Consider the following 17,867-nt stretch of genomic DNA (forward strand, 5'->3'; position numbering starts at 1 on the left):
TTTTAGCTTATTCTTTTATAGTAAAATTTCAATAAACTTTATTGAGATATTTTTTCGTGCAATAAAATGTACTCATTTTAAGTGAACGGTTGGATAAGTTTTGAAAACATATACACACAAGTAACCACCATTAAAATTAAGATTGAAAAATAGTTCCATCACCGCAAAAGTTCCCCCATACCCCCTTGCACAATCTCCTGTATTCGTTTTCTATTGCTTCCAAACAAATTACCACAAACTTAGCAGCTTGAAACAACACAAATGTATTATCACAGTTCTTTTGTCCAGGCCCAGCGTGGCTAAGGTGGCTCTCTGCTCCGGGTTTCTACGCCAAAATTAAGGTGTTGATGGCGCTGCATTCCCTTCTGGAGGCTCTGGGAATGCATCTGCTTCCAAGCTCGTTCAGATTGTTTGCAGAACTCAATTCCTTGCAGTTGTAGGATTGAGGTCCTCATCTTGCTGGCCATTTCCAGGGGAGCTTTCTTAGCTTCTAGAGGCTGCCTAAATTCCTTGGCTCATGGCCACCTCTATTGTCAATGCCCGCATTCCACCTTCCTTAGTTTGCTATTTATTTGGCTCAGATCCCCCCTCCAATAAGTATGTAGATGGAAAAAGGGATAAACTGAATGTGTCAAAAAGTTAACAACTGGTGAGTCTGGAGGATGTACAGGGATCTACTGTACTATCCTTTCAAATTTTAAACTTCCAGTTTAAAATTTCCAAAAAAAATTAGGGGAAAATAATTTTTAAAAAATGTTAAGAGTGTATTTTGTAAACTTTGTCTATGCCTGTAATGGATCCAGGATATCATATGGGCGGGGGGGGGAAAGAAGGATTATCTCAGATACTATGTGGATATTCTTTAATAAATTAGGCTCAGGCAAAGTTATTATACAAATTGATGTGATATGGCCTTCCAGTTGGAAATCTTTGCATAAATGAGCACAGTGTGACTTGCCTAAATCCTTCAGTATGTATCAGTTTATACTTAAATGACCTTCTGTGAAATAGCTTTCCTTACAATTTCTATACATATTCATAAAGACTCACAATCAGCATTGAAAGATAGCCAAACATAAAGAGAAAATCCTATTACACTGACAAGACAATGTCCCTGGTTAATGTAATCAGATAGTACAGCTGCCTTCCTTGTTAATCTGAATTTAGTTCAAATAACAAAAGAGCTTTATTCACATTGTGATGAAAATTAGACACTTGCAAAATAAGTTTCTGACAATTCACATAAATTTAGTTTTGCGATAATCATTTAGCGCAGGAGGCTTTTTAAAACGCATTGAATTGACATTAGATCAAGACGAAATCTGATTTCTAAAAAAGCACTTTATCAAGTGTTTTACTAGGCTTCTGTAAAAGCAATATAAGATGTCTGGTTAGTAATTATATAATTTTTTACTTTATTTTTTGTTTTAACCTGGAGAACTTAACAACATAATTTGTCACCACCACACTGCCAGTTGCTGTTGAGTCATGGTGACCCCGTATGTGTCAGATTAGAATTGTGCTCCATAGAGTTTTCAATGGCTGATTTTTCAGAAGTAGATCGCCTGGGGTTTTTTCCTGGGTGCCTCTGGGGGGACTTGAACCAATGGAACATCCAGCCTTTCAATTAGCAGCCAAGCAGATTAACCATTTGCCATCCAGGGACTCCGTAACTTACCAACACACTTTTTAAACCAGGTAATTTTAAACCAGATTATTTCATCTTATGTCTAAGACTAAATGACAAGAGGATAGAAGGGAAAGGTATTTTAATGTTAATTTGCCTAAGTTTGTTTTATAGTATGAAAATAGGACAAACTAGTGATATAAGTTGATGTTTCTCAAACTTAGCTAATCAAGAGACTTACCTGGGGTGATTGTTTAAAAATGAAAACTCCCAGGCCTCATCTCTGGAAGTTCTGAGTCTCGAGCTTTGGGATGAGGCTTAGGAATGTGTATTTAGACACACCTGGATGAATTTTATGATCAGGTAAATTTGGGAAATAGTATAATGGAAAGAACACTGACCTAACCTTAGATTTCAAAACACTAGGGTCCCAGCTCTTCTCTATGTCTTTATCGCAGTCATTTTATCTCACTGTGTCTAAGTTGCCTTAGTTGTAAAAACAACAAACAACAAAGAAAAACAAAAACAACTCATTTGCAGCAACAGAAGGAGAGTCAGGAATAGGGGGAGGAAATGGAATGTATGGCTTATTGCCTCCATGAACAACTGCCTCCTTTGCCATGAGACCAGAAGAACTAGATGGTGACCAGCTGCCATTACTGAACATTTTGATCAAAGATTCTATAGAAGAATCCCGATCAAAAAATGTAGAACAGAATTTAAAATTCTTATGGACTCCAGACTCTCTGGAGCCATGGAGGCTGGCTGAACCACTGAAACTATTGCCCTGAGATAGTTTTTAAACCTCAAACCTTAGATCAAAAATATCCCTGAAGTCTTCTTGAAACCAAACAATAGCTTAGCTTAACTAGTAAAGAATGTCTGCCTTGAGTACTGTGCTCTGTTAAGATCTGTCTATATGGCCATGAGACTAGAACTGGATGGTGCCCAGCTACCACTACTGAACATTTTGATCAAAGACTGTATAGAAGAATCCTGATCAAAAGGGGGAAAATGCAGAATAAAATTTAATATTCTCTTAGAATCCAGAATTTCTGGAGCTATGGAGGCTAGATGAACCCGCTTAAACCAAAAATATCCCTTGAAGTCTTCTTAAAACCAAATAATAGTTTAGTTTAATTAGTAAAGAAAGTCTGTCTTGAGCATTATGCTCTTTTAAGATTTATTTATATGTGATCAAATTGATAACATCAACTCAAAAGATTGGGTAGGAGCCTTAGGGGGTAGTGAGTTTATGTTAATGGGGGAGGAACAACTCGGGAAAGGAGGGTGAGAATGGTTGTACAACTTGAAGAATGTAATCAATGTCACTTAAATGTACATGCAGAAATTGTTGAATTGGTATATGTTCTGCTATGTATATTCTCAACAATAACAAAAATGAAATAAATTATAAAAATATATACAAAAAACCTTTGGTTTTAGCCCATTAACTCCATGAAGACAGGAACCAGGTAGGTTTTTCTCACTGCTGTATCATCCCCTCTGTCAGTTTCTCATGCTGTGGTGGCTTGCATGTTCCTATAAGGCCAGAAGCAATGCTACCTGTATTTCAAATACCAGCAAGGTCACCCATGGTGGACAGTTTTCAGAGGAAATTTCAGACTAATACAGACTAGAAGTAAAGGGCTGGTGATCTACTTCTGAAAATTAGCCCATGAAAGCCCTATGGATCACAAGAGAATATTGTCCCATACAGTGCTGGAAGGTGAGCCCCACGAGTTGGAAGGCACTCAAATACACAGTGGCTGCAACAATGGACTCGAGCACACCAAAGATTGTGAAGATGGTGCAGGACTGAGCAACATTTCCTTCTGTTCCACATAGAGTTGCCATTAATTGGAGCCATCTCCATGGCAACTAACAACATATTATCCTCCACACCTAGCTTGGTGCCTAGCACAGAGCAGCCTCTCAGTTAATATTTGTTGACTAACTCACTATTTAGATGAGCTGTAAGGTTTGTGATGGTTAAGACTGTGTGTCAGCTTGGCTGGGCCATGATTCTCCGTGTTTTAATGTAATCACTCCCAGGATTGAATATACTGTGAGCAGCCAATCAGATGAAAGGGAGTCTCCTTGGGGGGTGTGGCCCACATCTGTATATAAGCAGACGTTCTGGCTTTTTGCTCTCTCTGGATCCTGTGGCTGCTTCCTGTCGTCTCGTCTCCTGTTCTTGGGACTTGAGCTGTCAGCTTACCTGCTGAACCTGGGATTCGTCGATCTGCACAGCCTGTGAGTGGGAGCCCTGCTCTCCGACCTTCCGATCCTGGGCTTGCCAGCTTCTGCAGCTGTGTGACTTGGGAGAGGCCTTTACCCTGATCCACGGACTTGGGACGTTCTAGCCTCTACAATCATGTGAGCTGTTTCCTTGATATAATCTCTCTCTATATATATATTTATACACTTTACTGGTTTTGCTTCTCTAGAGAACCCAGCCTAAGACAAGGTTTCTTCCAGATTCAAAAGTATATGATTCTAAAATAAACACATAAATAATAAAAACAATTCATTTATAAAATCATTGTTATTCTTAAAATGAAACAAAATATAAACCACCTAAAAAAGATTCCACTCCTTTTTACTTGTTTGAGTGCTGTCTGTTCCTGGTGAGCATTTCAATGGATCTGACTTGGGGAATTTGATTTTACATCTTCCTCCCAGGGCTGTGATGATTAAAGTTAATGAATTGGAAGCACTTAGCACAATGTTTGGTTAGCAGTAGATGCTTGGTAAAATAAGCTGAATCTGGAAAACCCAGTAAATTCTGTGGATAAGAATGCAGAAGAACCTAAGCTCTCCTGCTACACCTACAGGAGCATTGTAGACACAGGGTTATTTTTAGGGCTCTTGTTACTTTAGTCCTAAAACATACTACCAAGTAGCAAGTTGAGAATTGTCAGGAACCTTCCCTGGCACAAGCAGTTTGTGCAGAAATCAGTGCTTTTGAATCTGATTTTTGAAAAGAAATAAACCCTGAAAACTCTGTAACATTTCAAGTTTACTTTGAAACCAAAATGCTCTTGCTAATTTTTTTAAATTATCAAATGATTCTATTCAAAAATGCTTCCTTATATTATGTATCTAATATAACTTACATAAGTGGTTCTCAAAGTGTGGTTTCCATACCAGCAGCAGCAACATCACTTGTTACAAATGCAAATAAATCAGAAACTCTGGGGGTGGGGCCCAAAAATACTACAGTTTAACAAATCCTCCAGGTGATTCTTATGTACACTAAAGTATGAGAATTACTGACTTAAAGTAAACAAGACCCTGTCATAAAAAACAAATTCAACAAAGGCCAAGTTCAGCTTTTTATAAAACTTCCTACATTATGTCGGAATAGAAAAGACTACACATCACGTATTTAGTCAATTGCTTCTCAATACCCTCAAAGAAACACATAACAAACACACTTTTGTATAACAATTTAAGTTTTGTCCCTTTTAAAAAAATTCTGAAATGAAAAAAGGCAAGCCACTGGCTTTTAGGACACTCAAGTCTTAATTTCTCAATGTTATAAGCAAAATACAAGTTTCAAATAATAACAATATTACCAGATTTGATTTTAATGTTATTAAAACATTAACAATAAAAAAATGAGACTATGAATATACAGTGCAAAGTCACAAGGTTTTTTTTTAATCCAAATGGCAATTCCAATTTAGAACTACTGATGTGTAAGATAGTAACAGTAACTGAACATTATAAATGCTATGATTCTATGTTCTATGTGAGAAAATCTCAGTTACAGAAGTCTGAACATCTTAAAACTACATTTTCTCAGGTAGCAGAAAAGAGGGAAGAGGTTTTTTAATTTGAGGGTGGAGCAGGACTCAGGAAGCCAATGAGAGATCCTGAGATTTATCTACTGTCACACTCTTGGTCACAAGTTAAGGAATTAGAGAAGACATAGTAAGAAGTTTACAGAATTACTACTATTCTGTATTGTTCTACTGCTTGAGAGAACATGAGTCTTAAGTAGGTTTTTCCAACATTTTCCCCAAGCCCTAAAATTCACTCAAGAGAAAGAGGTCAACTTAAATGTACGAGAAGAAGAAAAAATTCAGTCCATACGTAACAGCTCCTAGTTGGGAACATCAAACGGCAGCGTGCTGATAACCTCCCCCGATTCAGTGACAATGGCATCGTACACCCACCGGCGGTTGCAGCGGCACTCGGGCCCACACTTGTTGGAGTTACACTTGGGGCAGGGGTAGAAGCAGCCCAGGCAGTTCTTCTCCAGACAGTCACACAGGTCCGTGTCGTTACAAATTAGCCTGCCACTTTTGTCATACTTCCTCATAACCCTGCAGAGAAAAATAATGACACTAACAACAGTGTAATTTTCCTAGACTTTGAGAACAAATCATTACGCAGCAAACTTCATAAATATGATCCCGTTACTCTGAGGGTCGACACCCTAGAGATTACCCGGTAACACTTCAGAATATTACGTGACAGAAATGTCCTGGGAAACTCAATCAATTCGATCAATTTCCAATGCGGCCAAGGCTGCCATGGGCAGTAGCACTTCATTTTTCCAGCCTTGCTGGGGAATGTCATATCCCACCTAACTATGAGGAATAGCTGATTAAAGCTTCCTCCTACAAACGCCCTACATTTTTCTTTAAAATACAACTGTTCTTGATGTAACCGTTCCCTAATAAGTTGCACTTTTTTCCTTTCTTAAAAGCACTATACTGTATCTAATTACATTTTTTAACCACTCAAGATAAGCATTAGAACCATGAGCTACTACATCATGATCATTTTTTTTTTAAATCTTCTTTGCTAACAGTCTTTCCGGATGTCATTGCTTCTGTTCCTTTCTGATTCTGGTTTTTACCCAATGTGGAGTAAGAAATCAGATGAGCACGATCATGGGATCATACATCGTGGACTCTGAAGGAAGGCGAGAAGTTCTGCATCAGAGGAGACCCCAAGGGTCTAGAAGCTTGCTTCAAGTTCCCACGGTTTCTCAGTCAGTCTGTACAACTGCTCCAGGGACAAAGGGTTTTCATAAGAAACCTGCCACCCTCTCAAAACCAAACCATTTTGAAATATATCCTTCAAAACTGAGCTGCTTGTACTGAGTTTCTGTTAAGGGTGATGACAAATTTTGGAGACAAATAATGGAGATGGTTGCACAACATGGTGAGTGCAGTTAATGTCACTGGATTGTACCATGTAAAAACAGCATGGAAAATGTTTTGTTATATATAGATTTCATCATGATAAAAATTAACAAAACAAAACTGAGCTGCTTGAGAGCCTTAGAATGACAAAATACCTCTGTACAGCTTTTATCCATTTTCACCAGTTGAAGTCAAAGAGCCTGGTCTTGAGCTAGTGCAGTGAAATTGTGAACTTCTTTGTCCCCAAGCAAGTAGAACACCTCCTCTCTTCCTACTTCAGTTACATAATGCCTTTCTATGCTCTCCACTTTCCTAATAAAGCAGGGAATGGTTAAGGATCATGGTCTGATTATCACACTTGCGGTCTGATTATCACACGTTAGTTGGAGTGCCTTTCAATGTTTTGATCTGTGAGTATTTACATTTGAAGTGCTTCATCTACGTAATGAGAGTCCTCTCCTCCACCCCAAGCCGATCAGATGTCAGCGAGCAAGGAGATGTAAAATCTATTATGGGAATGACAGAGTCCCTTGATGGTGGCAACACTCAGCTGCTAACCAAAAGGCTGGAGGTTCAAGTCATACAGAGATATCTGAGAAGAAAGGCCTGGCGATCTATTTCCGAAAAATCAGCCCTTGGAAACCCCGTGGAGTACAGTTCTACTCTGACACACATGGGGTTGCCATGAGTCCAAATCAACTGGCTGACAACTGGTTTTGGATTATGGGAATGATAAGAGTGGGTGCTCCTGAAACCAACCCAGAGCACAGGTTAGATGCTCCCCATTTCCCTTTGCCTTAACAAAACCCTCCTGTGCCTTAACTCAGACACTGAGGCACAGAGTTTATAGTGTCCTACCTACCTAATAAGGAGCCCTGGTGGCACAGTGGTTAAGCACTCGGCTACTAACTGGAAGGTTGGTGGTTTGAAACCAACAGCAACTCTATGGGAGAAAGATGTGGCAGTCTGCTTCCATAAAGATTTACAGCCTTAGAAACCCTACGGGGGAGTTCTACTCTGTCATATAGGGTTGCTATGAGTTGGAATCTCCTTGACAGCTATGGGTTTAGTTTGGTTTTTGGATACCTACCTACTGCCATCTTTTGTAAAATTATGAACTATCATACATACAAAAGTGTATAAAACATACTGCACAAACTTCTGGGTGCGTAGCTTAATTTTAAAAAGTATGATACATTTGAAGTCCTCTCTATGTCCCTCCCCATTACATCCCTGTAACCTCCCCTTTAAAAAGAGGCACACCTTCGTTTTATAAAAATTTTCTTGTTTATCTTTTAGTTATGCCTCATATGTATGTATCTCTAAGCATATTGTGTTTTTTCTTCTGTAATGTACTTTTTTATTTTACAATGTGATTTGAAATCCATCCATAATGGTGCAGTTAGCTGTATTCAAATATTTTTACTTCCATATATATTCCACTATATGAATATACCACAAGTTACCTAGCTATTCCATTATTGAGGGGCATTTGAATTATTATCACCTTTTTTTTTTTTTTTTGCTATTACAATCAGTGATAAACTTTATTATATCTGTCTCCTGTTATACATATATTTAGGAGTTATTCCAGGGTATATACCCAGGAGTGAAATTGTTAGGTCATAAAGTATATATGTATAATATATATGTCATGGATTGAATTGTGTCCCCCCAAAATATCGGTCAACTTGGCTAGGCCATGATACCCAGTATTTTGTGATTATCCACCATTTTGTCATCTGATGTAATTTTCCTATGTGTTGTAAATCCTATCTTTATGATGTTGATGAGATGGGATTAGCAGCAGTTATGCTGATGAGGCAGGACTCAATCTACAGGATTGGGTTGTGTCTTGAGCCAACTTCTTTTGAGATATAAAGAGATAAGCGAGCAGAGAGACATTAGGACCCCATACCACCAAGAAATAAGAGCTAGGAAAATAGTGTGTCCTTTGGACCCAGAGTCCCTATGCTGAGGAACTCTTCGACCAGGGAAGATTGATGACAAGGACCTTCGCCCAGAGCCAACAGAGAGGGAAAGGCTTCCTCTGGAGTAGTTGACCTGAATTCCAACTTCTAGCCTCCTAGACTGTGAGAGAATAAATTTCTCTTTGTTAAAGCCATCCACTTGTGGTATTTCTATTACAGCAGTACTAGATAACTAAGATTTTATATATATATATATATACACACACACACATATGTATATATATATGTAACGGTGAGATGTTTTAAATAGTGGTTGTACCATTTTACACTCAATTTGTGCCCCATAGCCTCACCAACATTAATATCATCAGACTAAACTTTTTGGCTATCTCGGGGTGTGGCACTTCCCCACACTGTATTGATGATGTTCAGGATTCTTTATGCTTACTAGCTTTTTCTTCTGTGAAATGCCTGATCATTGTTTTGTTCATTTTTCTATTAGGATGTTTGTCTTTTACCTATTAACTTGCAGAGTTTTTAAAAATGTATTTTGAGTACTAATCTTTTAGGCTATAAATATTAATCTCTCACTTTGTGATACGTTTGTAAGGTGTCTTTTAATGGGCATAAATTCTTAATTATTAATTTATAATTTTATTTTAATATAGTTGAAGTTAACAATGTTTTCCTTGGTGGTTTGCACAGTATTAGATCTCTGACATTATAGTAATGATTGTATTTAATGATCAGTCTGTGCCCATTTGAAATCCTGAATCTATTCTCACCCTTGTATTATTTCTTTCTGATTTTTTTTTTTTTTTTACATTTTTACTTTTCTAATTCTCTCTTCTACTAAAGCTATTACTCTGTATAAGGGCGTCTGAAGCTTTGTTTTTTTAATTGATTCCTAGTTTGGGGTTATAGTCTATTTCTTGAAGTTGCTAACTTCTGGACACATGAGGTACTATTAAAATTTATAAAGGATCTTTTTAAATCATGAAAAAGAGGTAACCTATAATACTTAGCTTTGTCAAGGAGAACTCATGTATTTTATAATTTTATAAATCATGATCTTACTTGTATTTCACAGAAAAATATTCATTCATCTTTGACATACGTGCTTTCTTTTTCTGCTGCCTTGTTTCAGGGTTGAAGTCTGCTACCTGTGGTCCAGGGTTTTGAAATGCCAAGCATTTTAACTGCCGCTCTATTTGTTGCTGTGAAGCAAATAAAATACATTAGTAGTAAGAATTGGATAGTTTTAGATGTTTTTACATTGACTCAAAATGAACTTTTTCTATGTATCACCATAATGGCATGAAAGTCTAGATATTTTATAGAGAGATAAAAATCTAATCAAGCTTTAAAAGATAATGTACATTTTCTCAAATTAAGCCATTCTTTCTGAATGAAGAAACACACAGCATAAAACTCAAAATATTCTACATGCAAAACAGGGGTGAGAACAAAAGAATTCCTTTTATACCTGCAGAACACCAGGTAGCTTCTCAAACATAAGGATAGGGATGGGTGTCAGAGTGAATATTTTACTGCAAATAAGACAAGGGAGTTATAGGCCCTTCCTCAGCAGCTAGCTGAAGAAGCCCAGGTAAAGTGCCTCACAACACAGGAAAAACCAAAAGCATACATGGCCCTCCCCTTCAGTACTCTGGGATATGCTCTAGGGCTACTCATTAACCAGGCCTCCCATTCAGAGCACAGCCACCTGAAGGGTCCCCTCTCAGCCCGTTTAGTATGTGGCCCCATGAGGGTTCATGCTCACTCAAAGCCAGATTTGGAGAAGATCTCACTAAAATGACTTTGAGAGACTTAGGAGAAAATTTCAAAAGTCTCCATTTTGGGACTTCTATCGTTCGAAATAAAATGGGGAGCCCTGACTAGCACATAATAACAACAAAATGAGGGTTTATTAAACAAAAACACTTCAGTATATTCTTCACAAATATTCTGTCAAGGGCAGGATTTTTTTGCACAGAGCACTGGGCTAAAAGTGCTATAAGGGGTTTGAGAGGCCGCACAGAGAAATGTGAGGTGAGCTTAGGCCAGGGGTGAGCAGGGTGAAGAGGAAGCAAAGCTCTATTAGTATGGGAGAGCAGAGATCCTCCTGTGGATGCTGGCTGGGCCCCACTTCCCACCCACATGCAAGGACAGCTCAGAATCAAGTTGGGAACTTTCCAAATAACAAGCAATATTGATTGAATTGTGTCCCCCCAAAATATGTGTTGTAAATCCTAACCCCTATAGCTGTGAATGTAATCCCACTTGGGAGTAGGATTTTCTTTGTTAGGTTAATGAGTCCATATCAGTGTAGGGTGTGTCTTAAACCAATCACTTTTGAGACATAAAAGAGCAGAAGCAACCAAAGTGGTGGAAAAATAGATGCCACATGGAGCTCTCCAAGGAATGCCAAGAAGAATGTTAGAAGCTGAGATAAGGATTTTCCCCACAGCGGAAGCAGAAAATCTTCTCCCAGCACTGGCGCCCTGAATTCAGACTTCTAGCCTCCTAAACTGTTAGAAAGTAAATTTATGTTCCTTAAAGCCACTCACTTGTGGTATTTCTTTTATAACAGCACTAAGAAATTAAGACAACTTGGAATCACAAAATCCATATGACATACCAGTTGTTTCTGTCCAATTTGACAGTTTTTCTCAGGAGAACTTTCATCTGTATTTCCCTCTTGAGAATTGTTTTTTTTTGATTGTTCACTCATTTTTGATCACTAAAAAAGCTTAACTGAAAAAAAGTAAAGCACATTAATATCGTACACACCTGGTAACCTAATCCTGTGACTCTTTCCTGTTCTGTCCCCTCATCTCACCTTCTCTCAAAGCCAGATTTCCTGAAGAGCTGTCTGTGCTCCTGGCTTCTATTCCTTACCACTCACTCACTCTTCAGTCCTACATCTGACTCCCCTAGACGGCTCTACTGACATTCTCCTCTGCCAGGAGTTCCACCAGCAAATGAATCATACCTTTAACAGTTCTTAGCATCATAGGTCTCTCTGGAGTAGCAACACTGGGACCACCTGCTCCTGCTTAACAGGACTATGAATTCTTAGTCCTCTATTCTTCCCCCTTTACACTCACCCTCTTGAAAAAAAAAAAAAAAAGTAAGACACGCTAATGTCATACATCCCCAGTAACTTTGTGAAAATCTCACCTGTTCCCATGGTTTCAATTGTCATCTGTTCAAAGATCATTCATTCCCAAGTCTGCTTCTAAAAACCCTGACCTCCTGTGATGGTTAAGGTTGTGTGTCAACTTGCCTGGCCATGATTCTTAGTAGTTTGGCAGTCGTAAGATGGTGTGAGTAGCCAATCAGTTGAAATGGAGTTTCCTTGGGCATGTGGCCTGCATTGAATATAAGTGGACATTCTGCGGCTGGCTCCTGTTCATCTGACCTCAGGTTCTTGGGACTTGAGCTAGCAGCTTACCTGCAGTCTTGCCTGCCAATCTTGGGATTCATCAATCTTCACAGCCCGTGAGCAAGAGCCTGTCTTTCTGACCCTGCCAATCTTGGGTTCTCCAGCCCCAGGGCTACGTGAATCAGTAGAAGCCTCTATCCTGACCTATGGACTTGGGACATTCCAGCCCCTACAACCACGTGAGCCATTTCCTTGATATAAATCTCACTCTCTATATATTTATATGCTTTACTGGTTTTGCTTCTCTAGAGAACCCAGCCTAAGAGATCTCCTTACTCAATTTTTCAAACAAATTTCTAATTCAGCTTGTGTAAATGGAAGTCATTTTCCATTAAAAAACTGTGAAAATTTCTGTAATTTATTTCAAAATACTTCAGTATACACACAAACACACACACACAGTGCTGTTTTGTGTGTGTGTGTGTTATTTAGGTGAAGCCCACCAGTAACCAGTTGATTCTGACTCATGTCAACCTCATGTGTGTCAGAGTAGAACTATGCTTCATAGGGTTTTCAATGGCTATTATCTTTCTGAAGTAGATCACAGGCCTTTCTTCCAAGGCACCTCTTGGTGGACTCAAATCACCAGACTTTCAGTTAATAGCCAAGTGCTTAATGATTTGCTCCATCCAGGGATGTCCTAGTAGTAGTAATAATATTTTATACCTCACTTGCAAGTTTCCTTCAGTAGAAAAGGCTCCCTGTAGTCAGTGTTGGTAGTTGATCAGAGACAGAGAAAGCAGCAGGGCTTGTGGAAGCCTCCTCCGGAATATGGACCTTTCTGATATAACACAGCAGATCAGCCCCAGACTATACATTTATAATTAGCCTCTTGTTTTGGCATCCCTGGGTGCCAAATTGGGTTGGGTCATTGGCAGTACAAGCCCTGCCTTCCCAACTGGAAATTCCATTTCTGTCAATGTACCTTCATTCTCCCAATGTCTAGGTTCAAAGCCTTTGACTGCTTACTCTTCCATATGCCCCTTTCCAATTCCCAGTATTAGGTTAGGAAATAATATTGATTTTTCTTCTGTTAATGTTGAATTTTACCTAAACCCTGTGATATTGGAAAACAGTGATAGTTAAAGAAATCTCCCCACCCTTTGTGTTCAGGAAATGGCTTATTGCAAATAACCACCCTTTCTATAGAACTTACATAAGACTCACAGATACCCCCTTGTTTACCTATGACAAAGCAAGACACAAACCCTCCAAATTACCATTTCTTCCTTCATAAATGAGTAACTGAGTTACTTGTACCCACTGATCAATCAGAAGCAAAGTGCTTGTTAACTAAATGTTGGTTAAGATTCTCTCCTTCCCCCAAGTCCCTGAACTTCAGTCCACCCTCAGCCTGAGCCAACATACTACACCTCTTTCAAGGCCCCTACTGGAGAATGGGCTGACCTCAGCAGAAAACATTCTGATTTACTATCACCCTTTCATCCCACTTCCCCACACCAGGTTTTTTCCTACCATTGTTTACTCTCAGTCTCTATAGAAGAAAAATGCCTTTTCCCTAGCTCCTTGAGATACTTGCAGATCTTATGGTTGGAGTGTTCTCTTTATTGTAGTAGACTCTCTCCCTGATTATTACATAGTCCCTTTTCTTTCTCCCCTTTTCTTTCTGAATAACTCTTCTCCCTATCATCCCTATTAAAGTCTGTATTCTTTTTTTAACACTTTCCTAATATTCCTAGTTGATTCTTCCTTTCTATTCTCTATCAGATAGAACCCATTGCTGTTGAGTTGATCCTGACTCATGGCAGCCCCATACGTTACAAGTCTATTCTAAAAATAATAGTAACACTACTAGTAGTAATGTTTTATACCTCACATGCAAGTTCACATCTGATCAGCCAAACAATCCTATGGAGTATAAAGGTAAAATCACCTGTACCTGTACCTCTTTTTAAAATCACAAAAATCCTGCCAAACCCCAGACCTACTGGGGTCATAATTTGCAGGGGAAAATCCTCAGGCAATGCTGGGAAACGTTGTTGTTCTTAGCGGCCATGTTCTTAGGGGTCATCGAGTCAATTTTGACTCATAGCGACCCCATGTGATGGAGTAGAACTGCCCCATAGGGTTTTCGGGGCTGTAATCTTTATAGGAACAGATTGCCAGGTCTTTCTTCTGCAGCATCACTGGGTAGGTTCAAACTGCCAACCTTTAGGTTAGCAGTCAAGCACAAACTGTTTGCGCCACCTAGGGACCTTTTGTGGAATGTAGGTTTCCACAAATAGGTTAGGCGGAAACTTTACTCCTTTGTGTTCCAAATAAAGCAAAAGGAAATTATGATAGAATTCACCAGGGACTGATAATGTAATTGGATTTTATTATGGATCCAAAATCTCTTGCCCAGTAAAAGTAATAAATAGGTTCAGAACTCCTCCTCTTTCCTGCTTAGTATTCCCAAAGAAGGGGTTCCAATGTAGGGGGTCTTTGAACTTTGAGGGGCAAAAATACATATTTATTTTCATTAAACTCTAACTGAAATTCTAGCATTTCCTTCTATTATAATGTAAGCAACAATCCATAGTAGTGTTAGCAGTATGTGACTTTGTTACCAATAAAAACACACAAACATTTTTATACCAAAACCCATTGCCGTCGAGTCGAATTTTGACTCCTAGCAACCGTATAGGACAGAGTAGAACTGCCCTATAGGGTTTCCAAGGCTGTAAATATATATATATTTGGTCCTGGTAGGCTTTTTTTTCTTTGTTATTGTGCTTTAGATAAAGGTTTACAGAGCTAATTAGTTTCTCATTAAACAATTAATATACATATTGTTTTGTGACATTGATTGCCAACCCTGCAATATGTCAACACTTTCCCCTTCTTGACTTTGGGTTCCCCATTTCCATTCATCCAGCTTTCCTGTCCCCTCCTGCCTTCTCATTCTTGCTCCTGGGCTGATGTGCCCATTTAGTCTCGTGTACACGTTTGAGCTACATGTATTACTGTTTATTTTATGGGGCTGTCTAATCTTTGGCTGAAGGGTGAACCTCAGGAGTGACTTCATTACTGAGTTAAAAGGGTGTCCAAGGGTCATACTCTCAGGGTTTCTCCAGTCTCTGTCAGGCCAATAAGTCTGTTTTTTTTTTTATAAGTTAGAATTTTCTTCTACATTTTTCTCCAGCTCTGTCTGGGACCCTCTATTTTGATCCCTGTCAGAGCATTTGGTGGTGGTAGCCGGCCACCATCTAGTTGTGTTGGACTCAGTCTGGTGGAGGCTGTGGTAGTTGTGGCCCATTAGCCAAGGCTGTAAATCATTAAGAAGCAGACTGCTACATCCTTCTCCCAAGGAGAGGCTGGTGGGTTTGAATCACCAACTTTTCGGTGAGCAGCTGAGTGCTTAACCACTGTACTACCAGGGCTCCAATGTTTTTATAACTCATTAGAATTATTATAGATATGTAATAATGTCATTTGTGCTCATCACTACTTCAAAATGATGGTAGTTCTTAGACCAATGGCTAGATTTTTTTATTTGAGGTGTTAGTAATGAACCACATCTATTACTATCACAAATTGTTTTCAAATTTTGATAAGTGTATTTTTATATAACTGATTTCTTTGTAACCTTACAGATTTTATTTTATATCATTAAAACCATCATTCTGAGAAAGGGCCCATAGATGTGACAGACTGCCAAGGGATCCATGGCACGCACACGCAAAAAAAGTTTAAGGACCCCTGCAAAGAGGCAGGGAGACCCCACTGCCACCACCTCCAGTGAGCATGGTGATGAGAAATGGCAGCTTCAGGCTCAGGAACATTCAGGTTAACAAAGACGTTCATCTTCAAGGACAGGGCTGGAAGCAATGTGGTATATCCTGGGTCATTGCATGTGATGCGAATACAAAGTGCGTGAAATCAGTTTAACAAACTCTGTTATGTCAGATTGCCTATGAATGACCCAAATATGGTCTGGCACAAGGAGAAGAGGTTCTCCCAAGTGAAAGACGTTACACAGACTGCTGGAACAAGGCTAGTCCAGGTGTGGCCTGAGGATGGGAGCACAGTTTAGTACCAGTCCAGGGAAAGAGAACAACTGGGGCCAGGACCTAAATCAACGGCTTCACGAAGCACATTGGGTGGTTTAGCTAACATGTTTCTTCCTAGCAAACTTGTCATCCTGAAGTAAACAGCTTACTGATTTACATTCTGGCACAAGCTCCTTAATTCACCGTGAACCAGAAACCTTGAGTAACACGGCGGTATGTGTCGGTTGTAACATTCATCTCCCTTCTGTTGTTAGTTTGATTTTTAGATGCAAATTCCTATTTCTACTAGGTCTTGAGTTCTGGGCTGTCTTACGCCTTTATTTACCTCCAGCTAGGACACAGAACTAGGACATAGTCAGTGCTCAATAAATATCTTGTGAATATTATGCAAATATCTGCCATTTACTGGGCACCTACTATGTGCCACTTGAGGCAGTGGTGGTTCAGTGGTAGAACGTGATTCCCAGCCATGCACCTCATGTGCAGCCACTACCTGTCTGTCAGTGTGTTTGTGTGTTGCTATGACGCTGAACAGGTTTCAGTAGAGCTTCCAGACTAAGACAAACTAGGAAGAAAGGCCTTGTGATCTACTTCTGAAAATTAGCCAATGAAAACCCTATGGGTCACAATAGTCGGATCTACAACCAATCATGAGGATGGTGCAGGACCAGTCAGTGTTTAGTTCCATTCCGCATGGGCTGCCATGAGTCAGGGGGCAACTCCAAGGCAGATAACAACAAGAGCAAGAACACTATATGTCAAGCCCTTTGCTAAGCATTTTTACATATATTTCTTCATTCAGTTCTTACAACAACACTGTGAACTCAGTATCATCTCTATTTTGCAGAAGAGGAAACCAAAGCCCAAGAAGATCACTGAGGTCACAGAGTTACTAATAGACTGCATGGAACCCTGGTTTATCTGACCCCAAATCCTGTGCCCTTTTCAGGATGTTAAACTGCCCTAAGATTTAATTACAACCAGCATCTCTATACAAGATATTCCTGAGGGAAGGGACAGAATCAATGCCAGCTACACAAACTTTTTAAAAAGAAGCCTGGGAAAGGAATAAAACCCCAGGTGGCACAAACGGTTTGTACTCAACTGTACAGGGCTGCTGTGAGTCTGAATCAACTCAATGGCAATGGGTTTCTTTTTTTGGTTACTAACATAATGGTTGGTAGCTTGAACCTTTCCAGTGGCACTGCAGAAGAAAGGTCTGGCAATCTGCTTCTGTAAAGATTACAGCCAAGGAAACACCGTGAAGCAGTTCTACTCTGTAACACATGGGGTCACCATGAGCCTGAATTGACTCAACAGCAACAAGTTTGGATATTTTAAGAGGAGGAATAGGGTAGTGGGGGGAAGATGCACTTTAGATAATCTCAAATTCACCTCCTTCAGCTCTTTTGTGGTAGCACACATCTCAAAATGTTCTGGGAAAAGGCTCCCATCTCACACATGTGAGTCACATCTGACCTCTGGATTAGATTTTGAAGTCCACATAAAAGAAGAAAGTCACACATAGACAAAATTAATCTTGAAAATGCTACATCAGAATAACCTACGCAGCAGATTTTTCTCCAGCAGACTATTTCTTAGGCTGAGCATCAGACAAAGCAGTTGGCTTGTATATGGGAGCCATGGTGCATGAAATAGATTCACCATTAAAACCTCAGATTCACA

The 17,867-nt window shown here is 39.4% G+C and overlaps 1 protein-coding gene across 1 annotated transcript; it reads right to left on the minus strand.

Moving 5' to 3' along the window:
- Positions 1 to 5,560: 5,560 nt before the first annotated feature.
- On the minus strand, positions 5,561 to 11,454 carry ARL14EPL (ADP ribosylation factor like GTPase 14 effector protein like). The gene is made up of 3 exons (XM_004376973.1): positions 11,362 to 11,454; positions 9,798 to 9,937; positions 5,561 to 5,961 (listed from the first exon to the last, which is right to left on the minus strand). The coding sequence occupies exons 1-3, from the start codon at positions 11,452 to 11,454 to the stop codon at positions 5,739 to 5,741; spliced, it is 456 nt and encodes a 151-aa protein (XP_004377030.1). The 3' UTR covers positions 5,561 to 5,738.
- Positions 11,455 to 17,867: the final 6,413 nt, after the last annotated feature.

The sequence above is a fragment of the Trichechus manatus genome, unplaced genomic scaffold (assembly GCF_000243295.1).
Source record: "Trichechus manatus latirostris isolate Lorelei unplaced genomic scaffold, TriManLat1.0 scaffold00047, whole genome shotgun sequence".
Taxonomy (NCBI): Eukaryota; Metazoa; Chordata; class Mammalia; order Sirenia; family Trichechidae; genus Trichechus; species Trichechus manatus.

Coding starts and splice junctions, on each gene's coding strand:
- ARL14EPL (XM_004376973.1), bottom strand. CDS start 11,454: ATGAGTGAACAATCAAAAAAAAACAATTCTCAAGAGGGAAATACAGAT. Junction 9,938..11,361: donor AAATTGGACAGAAACAACTG/GTATGTCATATG, acceptor TTTGCTTCACAG/CAACAAATAGAGCGGCAGTT. Junction 5,962..9,797: donor TATTTTTCTGTGAAATACAA/GTAAGATCATGA, acceptor TTTTCTCTGCAG/GGTTATGAGGAAGTATGACA.